We start from the raw sequence: 15,654 nt of genomic DNA on the forward strand, positions 1-15,654 counted from the left end.
ATTTTCATTGTTTTGAATTTTTCCAACCTTTAGAGGTCAATAACTTTTTACCTGTTACAGGTAAGGTTGCGAAGATGCGGACTTTTTCATGTAAAATTGTAGCCGCTACAACTTTTGTTTAAAATATTTTTCCATATCTGTTATAGTTCTCGAAAAAAATGAGAATAAACATGAAAAAATGCATAAAAAAGCGTTTAAAGGGTGATTTCAACCCTTGCCCGGTGTTGGAGCTCACTTTTTTTTAGGGGAAACTAATTCTACATCCCCTACAAATATTCTATTAAAATTTCATCCATTTCAAGATTTCCCGATTTAAAATCTAATATGACTGGACTATATATACTGAAAAAAATTATGTTTAATTAAAGTAAGATGTACTAATAGTTAATATAAAATTTTAACTGTAAACATAACATGTTAACTATAAATAAATCCATCGTTCAGTGTACATATGAATATCACTGAGATACATTGGCAAATAAACTAAACTAAATTCCATCAACCGCAGAACAAACTTAATTTTTCGTTGTTAAATACTCGAATCGAAATGTCACCGCAAAATCAGTTGGGAAAATGTTGGGAAGTGAGAGCGAAAAGGGAACAAACCAAGGAGATATTTTCTTCCTTCTTGGGTCAACTGGATTATCGACAATTCCCTTGTGGTTTCACACTGGGAAGACGGTGGAGATGACGCCGAAATGCGGCGAGATCTCAACGGAGATGACGACACAGTCGATATATCGGAATCGGAGTGATGACCGACATTTGGTGGAAAGCTCAGCAATGGTATAATACCTATATATATACATATATACAAACTTGAAACACATTTGAAAGAAGGAAATAAAGTGAAGCCGTAACGAACGACATGCGTACACGTGGGGTAACGCTCGTTAAGCTCCGGTGCGATTCGCCAGAGATATCGTGGTGGCTTTAAATCAAGTGCTTCTCTCTTTACCCTTATCTTTCGCTCTCTTTCTGGTCCACAAGTCTTGACTGACTAGAAAGACCTGAATCGGCACGGCCTTGTCGAGAAACAAAAGAATCGTTGACGTTCACTTCGCATTCAAGACGCATTCAAACGAGCGATCCGCAGCACCCGCAGCAAAAGTTGACGACCAAAGGACAAGATACGAGAACGAGAACCAATGAAAATCGAGGTGATATCTCGGCTTTACTTTAAACAGAAATAGTTAATGCATTCATTCCTTTTTAAAATGCACTGTACGTGAGGATTACTGTATGAAGGGTGAATGCATTTGCATGGAAAATTTTTAATAATTAAAAAAAATATATATCACATTTATTGATAAGAGTATCTTGTTTCGAATAAATTAATGGTGTAATTGTTTTACTGAAATAACTACAACAGGCATGATATAAGAATGAAAATACTGTTTTATAAAAAAAAATAAAAATGCACGTGACAAATATGGCAAATGAAATACAATGGTTCAGGGAGCAATATTGAAACAAGGACACTGCAAGTGGGGTGAAAACGTCAGTGGCGTGATATCAGCGTTAATTATAAAGGCTTGTCGTTGAATATAGAGAATAATTGAGAGACGGCTGGTAGGTATTATTGAAGGTTTCAGAGGGCCATGTACGACTGCAGAATGACGCGGAGGGACGGTAAAATGTTGACACTGACATGCGCTTGGTCGATTCGCTTATATACGCGGCCGGTCAGTCGTTGGTCGACATTGCACACATATAGGGGTGTTTTCATGCATATGCTAATCACATCTCTACGGAGTAGGTGGCCATGCAGCTCTTTTCTAAGCTGCTGCAGATGCACCTTGGTAATTCCGTGTCTCCATTCTGCACATTTTCAACCGTTGCCTCGTCGTCGTTTTACTCTAGATAAATAACTACTCTTCCTTTTACATTTTTTTTTCTCTTGCTTTTTATTCCTTAAGAACTTTGATAACAACTGATGGAATATATATATATCGATTTTTTTGTTTCTTTAGGGCCAAGCAAAAGAAGTTTTTACAATCTCTGATTTACATACTTTTTTAAATTTGTTTTATTCTTAGATTATTCTTTAAAAGAACATTTTAAAATAAGACGAGATGTTTACTGAATTATTTATTGACTATATTAACTATCATTCCGTTTATTATTGATATCAAATTTTTAAGAATTTTTTCAACTCCAAAATAAATATATTTTTTTTCGTTTAAATAAAGCAATTTTTAAATCTATTCTACTTCTGGTAAATAAAACTCAATATTAATATTGAGATTTACAAGAAAAGAGGAACTTACATTTAAATTCCAGTTGAATAAATGCACAAGAATTGATCATGAAAACAAATCATACAATTTTTTTGCAATATACAAAGTGCAAATCTCAATAGCTTGCAGGGATACGTGAGCAATCGGTGTCGAACTAGATCGAAACAAAGCAAAATGTTACTTTAAAAATAAAAAAAGTCGCAGATTCAAACATGTTTGTATATACGTGAAATCAGAGAAGCAATATCTTCACATCTAGTCTAGAGTTACCACAATGACTGTTGAATTTTCTTGCTTTTAAGTCGAATCGAAATTTGAAGATAGAAGAAAAGAACGAGGACAAACAGGGGAGAAAAAAAGAATAGAAGAAAAGACAAACAACGTTCACAAAGAGTAGAAAAGTAAGTTGGAAGCAACGACCAAGTGTTTTTCAGTGATGAAGTCGTCTTAGTTGAAAGTTCCTAATCTTTCTGGTGTTGACATCAACTAAATGTTGTCATTAGTTCACTATTGATCAAATAGCAATAGTGTGTAAGAAGTTTAACGTTAATTAACCCTTGATACATTACAAATACACTATTTAATTAAAGTCAACTAATAAACAACAACACTTTATTTATTAATACATAATTATTGATAAATGTTTTCAATATTTTAGAGACTTGAGTTTTTCAATAAACCCAACTAACAATATATTTTCATTCAAATACATTAGAAAAGGTATTAGTAACGTGTAAAAATATAAATAACTTTTTTATCTTCACAGTTGGTAAATTATTCTTTAATTACGAAACAAAAAAAAACATTTTTTCGCTTTTAGAATGAAAATAAATAGAAGGTAAAAATTGAGAACAAAAAAAGAAATATAAGTCATGAAGTAACTAACCAACTTGTGTTGCTATTATGTAATGAAAAGGTTCCCTCGAGTTTACGATGAATGAGGAGCGTCATTTTAGCGAGGCAAACGCCGAGGCACCGGGTAATGTCTTTTTAAACACGCTAAACCAAGGATACTTGGTATACTACTAGTGGGAAGCAACTTGTGTTGAGTATGCAAATTTTATGGGCTAAATAGGACGCCTGGGCGACCACGGAAATAATTATCCTCAGTTACCCTATATTCGGTGCTTCACTCATTACTTCCCTCATGCATCATCATACATCTTTACAATCTATGTGTATACAACTATGCACTTTTTTTATCAATTTCTTCAGCAATTAACTCCTCCCCAGATCATTTTATGTCTAGATGAATATACTTGCTTTTTCACATCATTCAAAATTCCAACAATGATTTTTTCATTATTTCCTGTTACAATTGTCAACTCTCTCAGGGATTTTTGTTCACTTTTGAGGTTAATACTGTCATTAAAGTAACTGAAAATAAACCATACAATTTTATTCATGAAGGAAAACTCATATAGATAATTGAAAAAAAAAATATTGATGATGAAATTGAATTTTTTACTTACTTTATGTTAATTTTAGCATCAAGATTGAGAACAAATAATTAATAAAGACACATGGTAATAAATAATCAAGATGATTGAAAATATAAGCTTGATTGTAGTGTATGTTAAAATAACTTGATAAAATGAAGAAATAACTTTTCGTACAAAATTATTGGTAAATTTACTATCAATATTTTGTTGCATTTTACAGTTTATTTATTTATTGTTATAAATATATTTTTTAAGAGAACAGTATAAGCTTTTACACCAAAATAAAACGATAACAACTGAATGAAGCTTTGAATGTGGGTTATGGTTTCAAAAACAAAAGAGTTAAATATCGACATAAACAACTGTTATTAAAAGTAAATAAAAAATAGCTTAATAGTAGAAAACATAATTTCAACTTATAAATAATAAGTGAAGTAATTTTTCCTTATACCTCAATTTTTTATTTTCCACTATCATTGTTTGTTCAAGTGAAGCTGAATAAAATATCTGAATGCTTTTTAGTGTACTTTCAAGTTCATATTCTAGCTTTTATAAAAAAAAATACAAGAACGATTTCTTCATAAAATTTCAAATAAATTTTTTATGATGAAATAAAAAAAGAAAAAAAAGGGAAAAACTTGATATAGCGTGTTGTTAATTAATGTAGTTATTACGATAAATGAAAAAGTTTAAAAAAATCATAAAATGTTGAAAGTTCTAACGGTGAAAAGTTAGTTCTAAAGAAGTATCGAAGTGTCAAAAATACGGAAAGCCTAAAAATATAAATTCGCCAATCTTGAAGGTTCTCTCTCTCTCTCTCTCTCTCTCTCTCTCTTGAGTCTAGACTAGAAACATCACAGGAGAGTTTGAGCCTGCTCAATTGAAGCGTGTAAAGAAACTTGGTGGCAACAAATGGGTAAAGTCTGCCTCGGACGCCACACGGTTCTAGTCATTTGACGGCTCATTTCAGTTGCCGCAAAAAGCTGGGTAACGACCGCAGCGACGATGAAGTACCGACTATATGTTGTGAAGAAGAACGACTCTCACGTACAGACCTCGCGGCTCTCTTACCACACCAGCAACACTACTCGTCTCGCCATGTCATGGGCAAGAACTACTGATACAAGAAAATTGTAAATGTACTCCCCAAGAAGAAACTAGAAAAATAGTCATAAAATAGCTGAGGCATTATAATTGTTAAATATAAAGCTGACATAGCGAGAAATATACAAGAGGAAAATGAAGATGCCGCTTTATCAGTTAATGGTATTCAGGTCAGTGTATTAATGTCGAGTGTGGAATTAAAAGTGTTGCTAACGAGGCAGCGACTTGGCAAGACATAAGTGCACACATTGCACTGCCTCTTTACTATTAAGCTGACTCGTTTGATCTTACTCCTCTTGTAATTTGCATTTTTAACGTCTTCGACATTGCCAAGTGGATACCTCCTCACAATCGCCTTGACGTATATCCGGAAGTGGTAGTTGCGGTTGCTTAACCACTTCATTATTTTCATTAGTAAATCAATAATGAATACCACATCCTTTCAGAATTCTCCAACACCACAAGTAATAAACATGTTTCTAAACTATTATTCAAGAAAATAGAAGGAGTAATTTTCCATTTTAAAAAATATCCAACTCAATCATCCTTTATTTATAACATCTTCTTTTTTGTTCAAGTTATTTTTTCGAATTAAATACAAGTTGTATCGATAATCAACAACACGAAAATGATGGTCGTGCTCCATCTTTATATGGGGTTAATCTTTTGAATCCGTTGGAGAACATACAAGAGGGGTTGTTCTCAAGCAGGCAAATGAGAGACGTTATCACGATCAAAAGAGAAAGAGATCGTTCACCAGAACTTGCGGGCGCGCGACAGAAGAGAGTCTGCAATGTCACTTAATTAGCCAAAAGATAGGACATCTAATTACATGTACTTGTGCCACAGCGTGCTGCCCTTCGCCTTCATTACTAAAGTGCCATTTCACCGATTCAATCGCATCCGGCTTCCAAGAAATTTTATGCCGCCAAGACGATACTCAAATCGATATTGTCGACTTTCCAAGAGGTTACAAGCTACTCTTTAGATCTCTATGACCTCACAGCATCGTTAAAATCGACTTTTATTATTTTTATGACGAAAAATAGCTTTTAATTTGAATATATTCTAATTATCATTCTAACCATTTCATCCTTACATTCTGAATAAATCATACAATTCTCTATAAATATTATTCCCTTTTATAATGGCTAAATAGAATTTACAGCATTATTCATTAATAGAATATGAGAGAACAATGTAATATAACGTTAATTAAATCATCAATACTAATTAGCTTTATCAAAATAACTCGCAGTCATTTTTGATACTTTGATATGTCATATTCAAATATTCAAATGCTTTTGTATGCTACATTCAACACCTTCACTTAAGTGATCATTTAATTTTTCATACAATTCTCTTGAATTATTAATAAAAGTTTTCACTGTATCAACTCGATTAACCGTCAAATACACTACACAACTATCAGTTGATATCTTCAATTAATCTGTTCATCTCTCAGAAGTTTAGATTCAACACAAGTTTTAGTCTAGAGTTTAATTAAGCTGGTATAAAATATATATATTCTTTTAGGGAAATCAAAGTTTTAAGTATTTTCTATCACAATTGTATGGCTTATAGTTAGCAAAAGTTTAGTCAAGTAGTTAACTAGTATATTTTCTAACCAAAATTGTTCTCTCAATATTCGCAAGAGCCCGCATGTTAAGCCATATGCCGCGTTGGATATGGCCACGCATATTACATTACGCGAGAAGGATTATTATTGCTAGCAGCAGCTGAGCATACTCCTTGTCAGAAGCACTTTAAGTAGATACTTTTAAAGCAATAAAAGAAATTCCTCTGTTTATGGTCTACATACTTTTTGTTTTTAGCCAATTCATTTATTTTTATCTATTCCATTTGCTTTTTATATATGAAGGTGCTATTTGACAGAATTATTTTCGTTGGTGAGAATTTCTACTATATTTAAACTGCTTTTATGATGAAATTTCATTTATCTAATCAGACAAAAATATTATTAGATTTATTCCACTTAGTATTTATAATTCGATTTTATAGGTAAAATGATATTAAGAAAATCTATTTTTTCTATTAAAATAAATTCTAATTTTTTATTTTTATTTTTAGTTAATCTATTTTATGGCTTCTGTATCACATTTTTCATGCATTACTAGTCAGAATTCAAATTAAAATCTTCATCATCACTAAAAATAAAGCAAAGTTATTTTCAAAAGGTTTAGGAATGATAAAAAAAAAAGTTTGAATAAATTTTGTTTGCATCAAACTTCTGTTTTATTGATATGAAAGCTTTCCATCATAGATTCTGTATCAATATCAATTGCTCAAAAACTATTAAAAGGATTTTAGAATTTCATATCGAGATTAAAAACTGAAAAATGCTTTTTCGTGCTATTACTATAAAAATAACTTACTATATTAAAACTATAAAAATTCATAAAAAATGATAAACATTAGAGTTAAATTTATAAGAAGTAAAAAGATTTCACCCTTGCTTTCTGGAAATGCATACTCAGATGATAAATGATGTTGGAACTTTTGACGAAAGCTCTCGACATTGCAAAACGTCTTTTCTTCTATTCTCAACCAGCTTGCAGACTTGTTGAGACAGACATGGGTTGTGAGTTCCAAAGAAATCAAGACACCGTGAACAACGCTTGGCATAAGATGCAAATGATTTTACTCCAATTCGTTAGATGTTGTATGAATTCAGAGAGCGTTTAATATCGTCACCATCTGTGGTGTTATTAACATTACTATACGAAAATTCTCGAACCTATGTAATTTCATTCGTTTTATTCTCAATTCAATATAGAAATAGCCATGATAATCTCAACCTTGTGTATAAAAGACTTTGTAACAGCTTTAATAAATTGTCATGTACATAAGGGAGAAATTTTGTACAATAATTTCAATGTTAGATAGCCTAAGAATTATTAATATTAACACCATAAAAATTTTTGTGCAAGTATGATAAAATTTACTAACTCTACCTCTATTTTTCCTCTCAGAAAGTAGAATAATAATAATGAGACATACAAAATGCCTGGCATTTACTACACTAGAACTATAATTTTCATCATACATTTCTCTCAGTGCAGTAGAAGTTTTAATTATTATTAAAATTCATTACTAACCCATTTTTTAATTCATTTTATGAGTAAATTTTTGAGAGAAATTACTCTTCATAATTTTATCGATGACAAATTTTGAATAATGAAAATTGATTAATGCATAAAATTAATCTAAATTTATTGGTCTTGGACACATGGTCCAGATCATATTAGAACAACTCATGTATCAAGGGAGCTCTGTTGGGAACAAGATAGAATAGTTGGAAGGTTTAAGTAGTCTTAGAACTATGCAGAATGCAATGAGTTTGTAATAATAATAGTAACTTGTAACTCGAAGGAATATTCATAGCTCCTTATATGCCAACATACTTTGTTATAATCCTCGTCATCAGTATTTTATGACGAAGAATTAATCATGTATTATTGAAAATTTCATTCAAACTACCATCAATGGTAGACTCAAATAAATTAATATCATGATATTAAAGTCACATATTTCAATGCAATGAATAAATTAAATGCCCTTTGAAATGGATAGATTGAAAAATTGAAGATGAATATTTTATTTGATATTTTTATTATATTTGCATTTTCATTTCAAAACATCAATCATACTCTATAAAAACTCTCCCCATCCTTTTCATTGACTGAAAAGAATTAATTGAATGTTGAATAATTACATTGATTTTTATTAAAATAAAAAAAAAACAATTATTATTATTATTAAATAATTTATTGGAATTAATATCCATATAAATACAACTAAAATTCAATAAAAATAACTCTATCATGACTGAGGAAAGGCTAGAATGCATTGAGAAAATTATAGAGCAATAATTATTATATTGAAGACGTAATATAACTTAATTACAAAATTGATTTCAACAAGAACCAAAAAAATATGCGGGACAATTGTATTTTCAAAAAGACGTGTGAGGTCGATTCTCTTTACATACATATTTATTCACTTCACACTACCATAATTACCTCAAATGGAGGGTAGAATTGCTATGAAGGAGAAGGAGAAGACTCTCGTCCTGTTGCAAAGCACTCGAGCGTACCGACACTTCACAACACCTGGGTGGTATAAGACCGCAGGTATGTGCATGCACATGTATTTTCATCCACGATTTTTATTCATATATCTTCGTTAAATAATGTACCGAATTTTTTTCACAAAAGTTACTTTTATTTTTGCCAAAAATTTCAAAACTAATAATTTCTCTGTTATAATAACAGATAATTTCTATAATATTTTATAAATTGTTGCTGATGTTCGTGAAGTCTAATTGAATAAATACTATGTCTTTAAAATAATATACAATATTAAATAAAGTTAATATAACTTTTCTTCCACAGTCAATAGAGAACAGATAAATTTCTGAAACTTTCATAACAACTTATGATTTGTCTTTCAGTTTGCTTAAAAAGTATTGGTATTATTTCGAAGACAATCGTTTGCACTTTTAATAATAAAAAAATAAAAAATAACAAGTCTAAATTTATTTGTCATGAAAAAGTAGTTTTGTTTTTACTCATGACAGACGTCACGGTAATAAAAATGACATAAAAAATCCTTTTGGTCTAGTTGCAGAGATTTTCCATCGTGACTACATCATCTATGCAGCTTTTCCGTTAGTACTTTCGACGTCGTTCATTATTCGCGAACGTCAGCCCCAAGCAACGATGCGACAGAGGACCACAGCAAAGTCCAGGACTCTGTCGTTCACATTCACCAGCGACGAGCTTCCGTCACGACTTTTTCTACAACGTTCTCGCGCCCGCTCGTAAACACGCAGGACATTTAATTTGCGCGTTACGACCAAGTGGTTACTCTACTCCGTCGTTTGGATGTTTTACAGAGAAAAAAAAAGCAAAAAAAAATCCTTTTATCTTTCTTTCCGTCTTTCTCGAATGCTCGTAAAAGGTACGACGAAGCAACGACCGCAAAATAGCCAAGGGTGGTAACCAGAGATAACTAGAAAACTGAGAAATATCACTAGAGTCATGCAAAGTCCAAAATTACTTTGAAAATTATTCTTTGTGATTTGTCATGTTGAAAGTGAGAAATTATTCATCACCTGCCGTTTATTACTACATGGATCTCAGTAGTTAGTGGGTTGAAATAATCGTATTACTAAGACAAAATATCCAGTAACAATGCCACGTATCACTAACTGTACAAACAAACATACTTGCTCACAACTTCTTTTAGTGAAACGTGGCATTGTCTTATAAGATAAAAAACTCAGGTAATTGGTAAAAATATTAACCACAAAATTTTTTTTTGTCATTCAGTGTCCTACTGCACGCAGAGATTAGTATAGTAATTTGTAGGACCCACTATTACAGCATCATTTCTTACACACGTATCAAATTCAATGATATAATCAACAATAAACCATACAAGATTACTAAAATATGGAACTGCTGCTCTATCTCGAATAAAAGCAAGCATTGATGCATCTTCAATTTAATTTATTTTATTAAAAAAATAGTAGATAATTGGTAGAACAGCTTCAATGACTTGTCACAACAGAGAAGCCAAAATCTCGGTGATGCCGTAAAAATTGTCGCAGTCGAGACAGAAATTTGGAATACGAGCGAGAAACAGAAAGAAGATATAAAAAATTAAATTCGTAAAAGGTAAAAATCTTTTTTTATTAGTTTGCTGGTTAGCGCCATGATGTCTAATGCTAGAGTACCATTAGCATTGCACCTTACCATCAAATCAGACATCGTGCGAGCCGCAAGCAGACAAATGTATAGTAAAAATTACCCTGAATTTTATGGTAATTTGGTGGCACTGTAGTGTGATAGTTAAAATTACTAAACTACATAGTAATTTTTAAGGTAAAATTAGAGTAAAAATTACTATGCAGTTTAGTAATTTTTACAATGTGTATAGTAAATTTTTACCCTCATCCTGCAGTGTCACCAAATTACCATAATATTCAGGGTAATTTTTACTATACATTGCTCTGCGTGTAGAAAAATGTCTGTTCCTATATATAAATCGGGGAGAATTAATTTATCAAACGGGGAAACGGACATTCTTCTAAGGATTAACTTAATAGAAAACAAACAATTATTCTGGGATCGTTATCATTCAAAGTGAACTCCGATGATATTTCTTACGATATATTTATAAATATATAGAGTCCTGATGTCGTACTCAGATCTATATCCAATTTGAATCGAAAATGAATTTAGTCTTTTTTATGTTTAACTATCAATTGTGAATAATTTTATTTTTAACTGTTAATAAAGATACTCATTAATTATCGATTTCATTTACTTTGAAATTATTTAAAGAATTGATTGCTAAATATAAGTAGAAATAAGAACTTATTAGTAAAATAATGAAATTATAAAAAAAAATGTATCATTAATTTATGATTTCAAAAAAAATTATGTACATTTCTTTTCTTATTCTAAAAATTGCTGACATACTTTTTTTTCATAGTTTTATGTAACAAAATTTTTTTTTATCAATAATACTTTGTTCGAAATATAAATCATAATTTACAAAATTCAGTGACTAATAATTTACCTGTTCTTTTTTCTTCCCTCTCAACAACTGGTTACAAATAGTTTTACCAGATTAGAGTAGATATAATTTGTGCTGTGAATATAATTTGTATACACGTAGATCACACAAGTGATGTGTCTACATTGACATTGTGTCAACCAATAAATACGACCTCAACAAAATTACATTTGTACACTTCATGTGCACTTTTTTTTGCATTCATTTTTTTCTAATATCATTTCATACCATTATTATTGTCCCATTGGGCATGTATGTATGTGTATTTGCATGAACACATATTTATATATTATATAATTCAGTGTTTGTTTACGTGCGAGACACACGTGACAAGCGCAGTGTTAGATTATTTCGCGGATAAAAATACGTAGTTCGTAAATTTATTCTCGTCCGTAATGGAATTAGCGCGGCGCGTTTTACACGCGATATTTCGATTATACGACCGATGCAACGACCATCTACTCTAGTAGTCTACGCTTTTGAAAATGTTATTTCACTTGTACTCGACGGTCTGTTGGTAATAAATGATTCATCGCTGAAACTGTTATTGTCAAAAAATTGAAAATACTCTATAAATTCTTTATAGTTTACTTTATATGCTACAATGAAAATTTATCCTTAATATCAATTGCCACAATTTCAAAACAATTTATTTCCTTTTATTATCAACTAAAGTTCTACTCATAATATACGTTTGAGAAAAAACTTTATTTATTTTTGTCATTTTTTTAAAATAAGTTTAATTGAAACGATCACGTTTAAACCATGTTAAATGAAAAAAAAAAAAAACTGAAATGAGTTTGACAGGTACAGTTTTCCCACACTAGCCCTTTCAAGTATTGAAGCTGAAATCATGTGCAGATTTAGAAAGGGTGATGCAAACTAACAAGCTAGACAGCTGAAAATGTCAAAGAGTTAAGGGTAGATTCCAATTCTACAAGGGCCATTGGCATTATTCATTGAAAATAGCATAGTGTATTGGATTGAACTGAAATCAACTCATTTCAAAAACATTCCTCGTATTCAGTTACAAATTTATTCAATACTTTAGTTGAAAATATAATTCTATCGTTTTTATTCTCAACACAATTTGCATCAATTACCTTACAATATTGGAGATTACCAATGATGAATTATGATTTATTGATAAATGACATGATTATTTAAAGCTATGTTATGGAATATTTTATCAGCGCCAAAATACAATATCAATAAAGAAAAAAATAAAATACAGAATATATTCTTGTTTAGTACTTTATACCATCGAGAAAATTATTATATAATTATGTATCAATAGCATGTAAATAATTGAAGAATCAATTGAATAATTTAAAATGTTTAAATTTTATAATAAGAATCGCTACTCTAACTACAATCGATAAAACAAACATCTTAATGATAGAAAGAAAATAGAGTTACCGACCGCGCATAAAATCGCGTGCACATAACCATTGTAATTCGTTTTGAAAACTATACGTAATATTTTGTATTTTCAGATGTGTTGATCGATTAAATGGAAAAAATGCGAGGTTTTTAATAAAGATTATTATCAAATTTTCGGAATGTAGGTCACTGCTTGCTACATGTCACTTTACTCCGAAAATATTACTTTAGCATTACACTAAACTTCACTTCGTTATAGTTTTTATACATAAAAAAACTTACTACCACAACTGCAATATGCAGAAAAAAATATGTTTTAATATTGAACATACTCAAGATATAAAACTACGAATTTTGTGTAAATTATTCTTTCACGATCCAAGTCACAAAAAAGATTCAATTTAAAGAAAGAATTTATCACTAGTGACTCCATTATCAGTAATCGATATTATGACGCTTACCAACAACTTTGAGCCTCTCTGAATACATATCCAGTCCACATTGTATAGACTAAATAATGGCATTTGCAGCACGTAGTTTTCGAATTTTATGTAAAGTATACAATGGCAATTCAAACGCAACATACTCGACTTTACGAAAACCATTTACAAAAATAAATTTTTCACAAGCGGCTCAAAAATGCCAATATTCTACGGAAAGTAAGTTTATTCTTTCTTATAACCTTACTCATAAACGTAAATCGTTTTGAAATAGACCACGATAATCTTTTAATGTTCTGTTACAATGAATACTGATAAAATGATTTTTATTTCAGGTAAATCACCCAAGATTACAGGTAGTCTAACAAATATTCAAGCATCATTATCAACACCAGTTCCAAGTCAAACTTTATCTGAAAAAATAAATCAAAATCAAGAAAACACATCTCAAGAAGATGAAGAAGAGAAAAAGAAACGTGAACATTCATGGAAGATGATGAAGTACAGCTTTATTGCTTTTGGAGCCTCTATAGGAATTGCTGGATCTATGTTTATTTATGAATTATCACAACCAACTTATGATGAAAATGGAAATATTCAAGAAGATGAATACTCACATTTGCCTTTTGTTCAACGAGTTTGGTTTAGATTCTTTCGAGCAATAAACTATTATAAAAAGGTAAACTATTAGATAGATTAAGATATTATATACTAAATAATTTATAAAAAATATTTAATTGATTTCTGTTATGCAAGTTGATAATTAAAAAATCTTTTTTATACTTTCTTGCTGCTTACAGCTTGTCCAAGAGCCAAGTCGAGAGAAATTATTACCAGATCCGGTGAAATATCCTTACATCCAGCCTCCATACACTTTAGTATTAGAATTAACCGATGTGCTGGTACATCCAGACTGGACAGTATGTTGAAAAAGTTTTTAATCATTATAATAATAGTATATGACTATTTATTTTATCTATTTATTGTCTAAAATGATTGATTACAGTATAAAACTGGTTGGAGGTTCAAGAAACGTCCAGGAGTAACTCAATTTTTAGAGGCTGTAGCTCCTCCTAATTTTGAAGTTGTTATATATACAGCTGAGCAAGGAATGGTAATATAAACAGTCAATTTTGCTTCTCAAGTATCAAAGTTGACAAACTTTAAAATAATGTTAAATAATTATTTTCAGACGGTCAAGTTTATATTAGATTCATTAGACCCTAATGATCATGTCTCGTATATTTTGCCAAGAGATACAACTCGATTTGTAGATGGACACCATGTAAAAGATTTAGACGCTCTCAACCGAGATCTTAAGAGGGTATGAATTATTTTATAATTAACAGCTAATTTTACTTCATCTGAGTTAAAAACTATAAAACTACATATTATAAAACATACGATTCAATGTAAACTGTTTTTATTTTTCGAAGGTAATAGTGATAGATTGGAATCCAAATAGTGTTAAATTACATCCAGAAAATACACTAATACTTCCTCGATGGACTGGTAATGACAATGACACAACGCTTTATGACTTAGCAGTATTTTTAAAAAGTAATTAATTTTTTATCACATTTCTATCAATTAAAAAAAATGAAATTAATAAATAATTTTATTGTCAATACAGCCATTCTAACATCTAATCTTGATGATGTACGAGATGCTTTGGCGTACTATAAACAATTTGATAATCCAATGGAAGCTTTTAGAGAAAATCAGAGAAAATTACTGGTAAGTGTTACGATGAGTAATAAAATACAGCTCAAAAATACCTAACTATACAAATAATTGTGTTTCTAGCTTCAAATTCAAGAAGATGAAATTCACAAAGCTCAAAGAGAAAGCAGCAAAAATTTAATATCTAAATGGTCACCGTCTTTTTTGCGATCGCATTGATAAAAAATATATATGTTATATAATATAACGCGTACATATTTTGTAATAGTTATTACTTTGAATTAATTAATTTTTTATTATATATTATATATTTTATTATATTCATTGAAAAAGCTGATAAAATTTATATGGATCTTATCATGAATTATGTAGCTGTCTGTAATAGTTGGATTCCGGCAATAAGACATTTTATTTTGAAAATAAAATATAGAAACTTACAATTCCAATCAGTACTTTGATTACTTCCTATAGACTTTACAATATGGAATATTTCTTTATACATTAGATGTTATTGTGTTGATCTGAGATAATATTCGTTGAAATTTTTATGATTAAAGTGTTATTTATTTAAAATTTAAATTCTGAACAGTTTGATATTGATAAAAAAATTGTGATAAATTGAATAACGTAAGATGAAAATTGAATTAATTAAAGGAACATCATTGGATGTGATAATTTCCATAGGTACAGGAATTAAAGATAATGACTTGATCGATATTCTCGATAGTTAAAGCATCGTTGCACATGGGCAGTCGG

The 15,654-nt window shown here is 30.3% G+C and overlaps 1 protein-coding gene across 1 annotated transcript; it reads left to right on the forward strand.

Annotated features, from left to right (window-relative positions):
* Positions 1 to 13,252: 13,252 nt before the first annotated feature.
* Positions 13,253 to 15,344, forward strand: LOC118064524 (mitochondrial import inner membrane translocase subunit TIM50-C-like). Its single transcript, XM_035079197.1, has 8 exons — positions 13,253 to 13,434; positions 13,551 to 13,894; positions 14,016 to 14,135; positions 14,222 to 14,329; positions 14,408 to 14,539; positions 14,652 to 14,775; positions 14,849 to 14,952; positions 15,022 to 15,344. Exons 1-8 carry the CDS (start codon positions 13,293 to 13,295, stop codon positions 15,115 to 15,117), a joined length of 1,170 nt encoding a protein of 389 aa, XP_034935088.1. The 5' UTR covers positions 13,253 to 13,292; the 3' UTR covers positions 15,118 to 15,344.
* The last annotated feature ends 310 nt before the right edge of the window (positions 15,345 to 15,654 follow it).

Source organism: Chelonus insularis, unplaced genomic scaffold (genome assembly GCF_013357705.1).
Source record: "Chelonus insularis isolate UGA/USDA-ARS -01 unplaced genomic scaffold, ASM1335770v1 contig_117_pilon, whole genome shotgun sequence".
NCBI lineage: Eukaryota > Metazoa > Arthropoda > Insecta > Hymenoptera > Braconidae > Chelonus > Chelonus insularis.

What these genes read in the sequence shown, in the direction of transcription:
- LOC118064524 (XM_035079197.1), top strand. Translation starts at nt 13,293, where the DNA reads ATGGCATTTGCAGCACGTAGTTTTCGAATTTTATGTAAAGTATACAAT. An exon ending in CAATAAACTATTATAAAAAG is followed by an intron (nt 13,895 to 14,015) that starts GTAAACTATTAG and finishes TGCTGCTTACAG; the next exon opens with CTTGTCCAAGAGCCAAGTCG. An exon ending in ATACAGCTGAGCAAGGAATG is followed by an intron (nt 14,330 to 14,407) that starts GTAATATAAACA and finishes AATTATTTTCAG; the next exon opens with ACGGTCAAGTTTATATTAGA.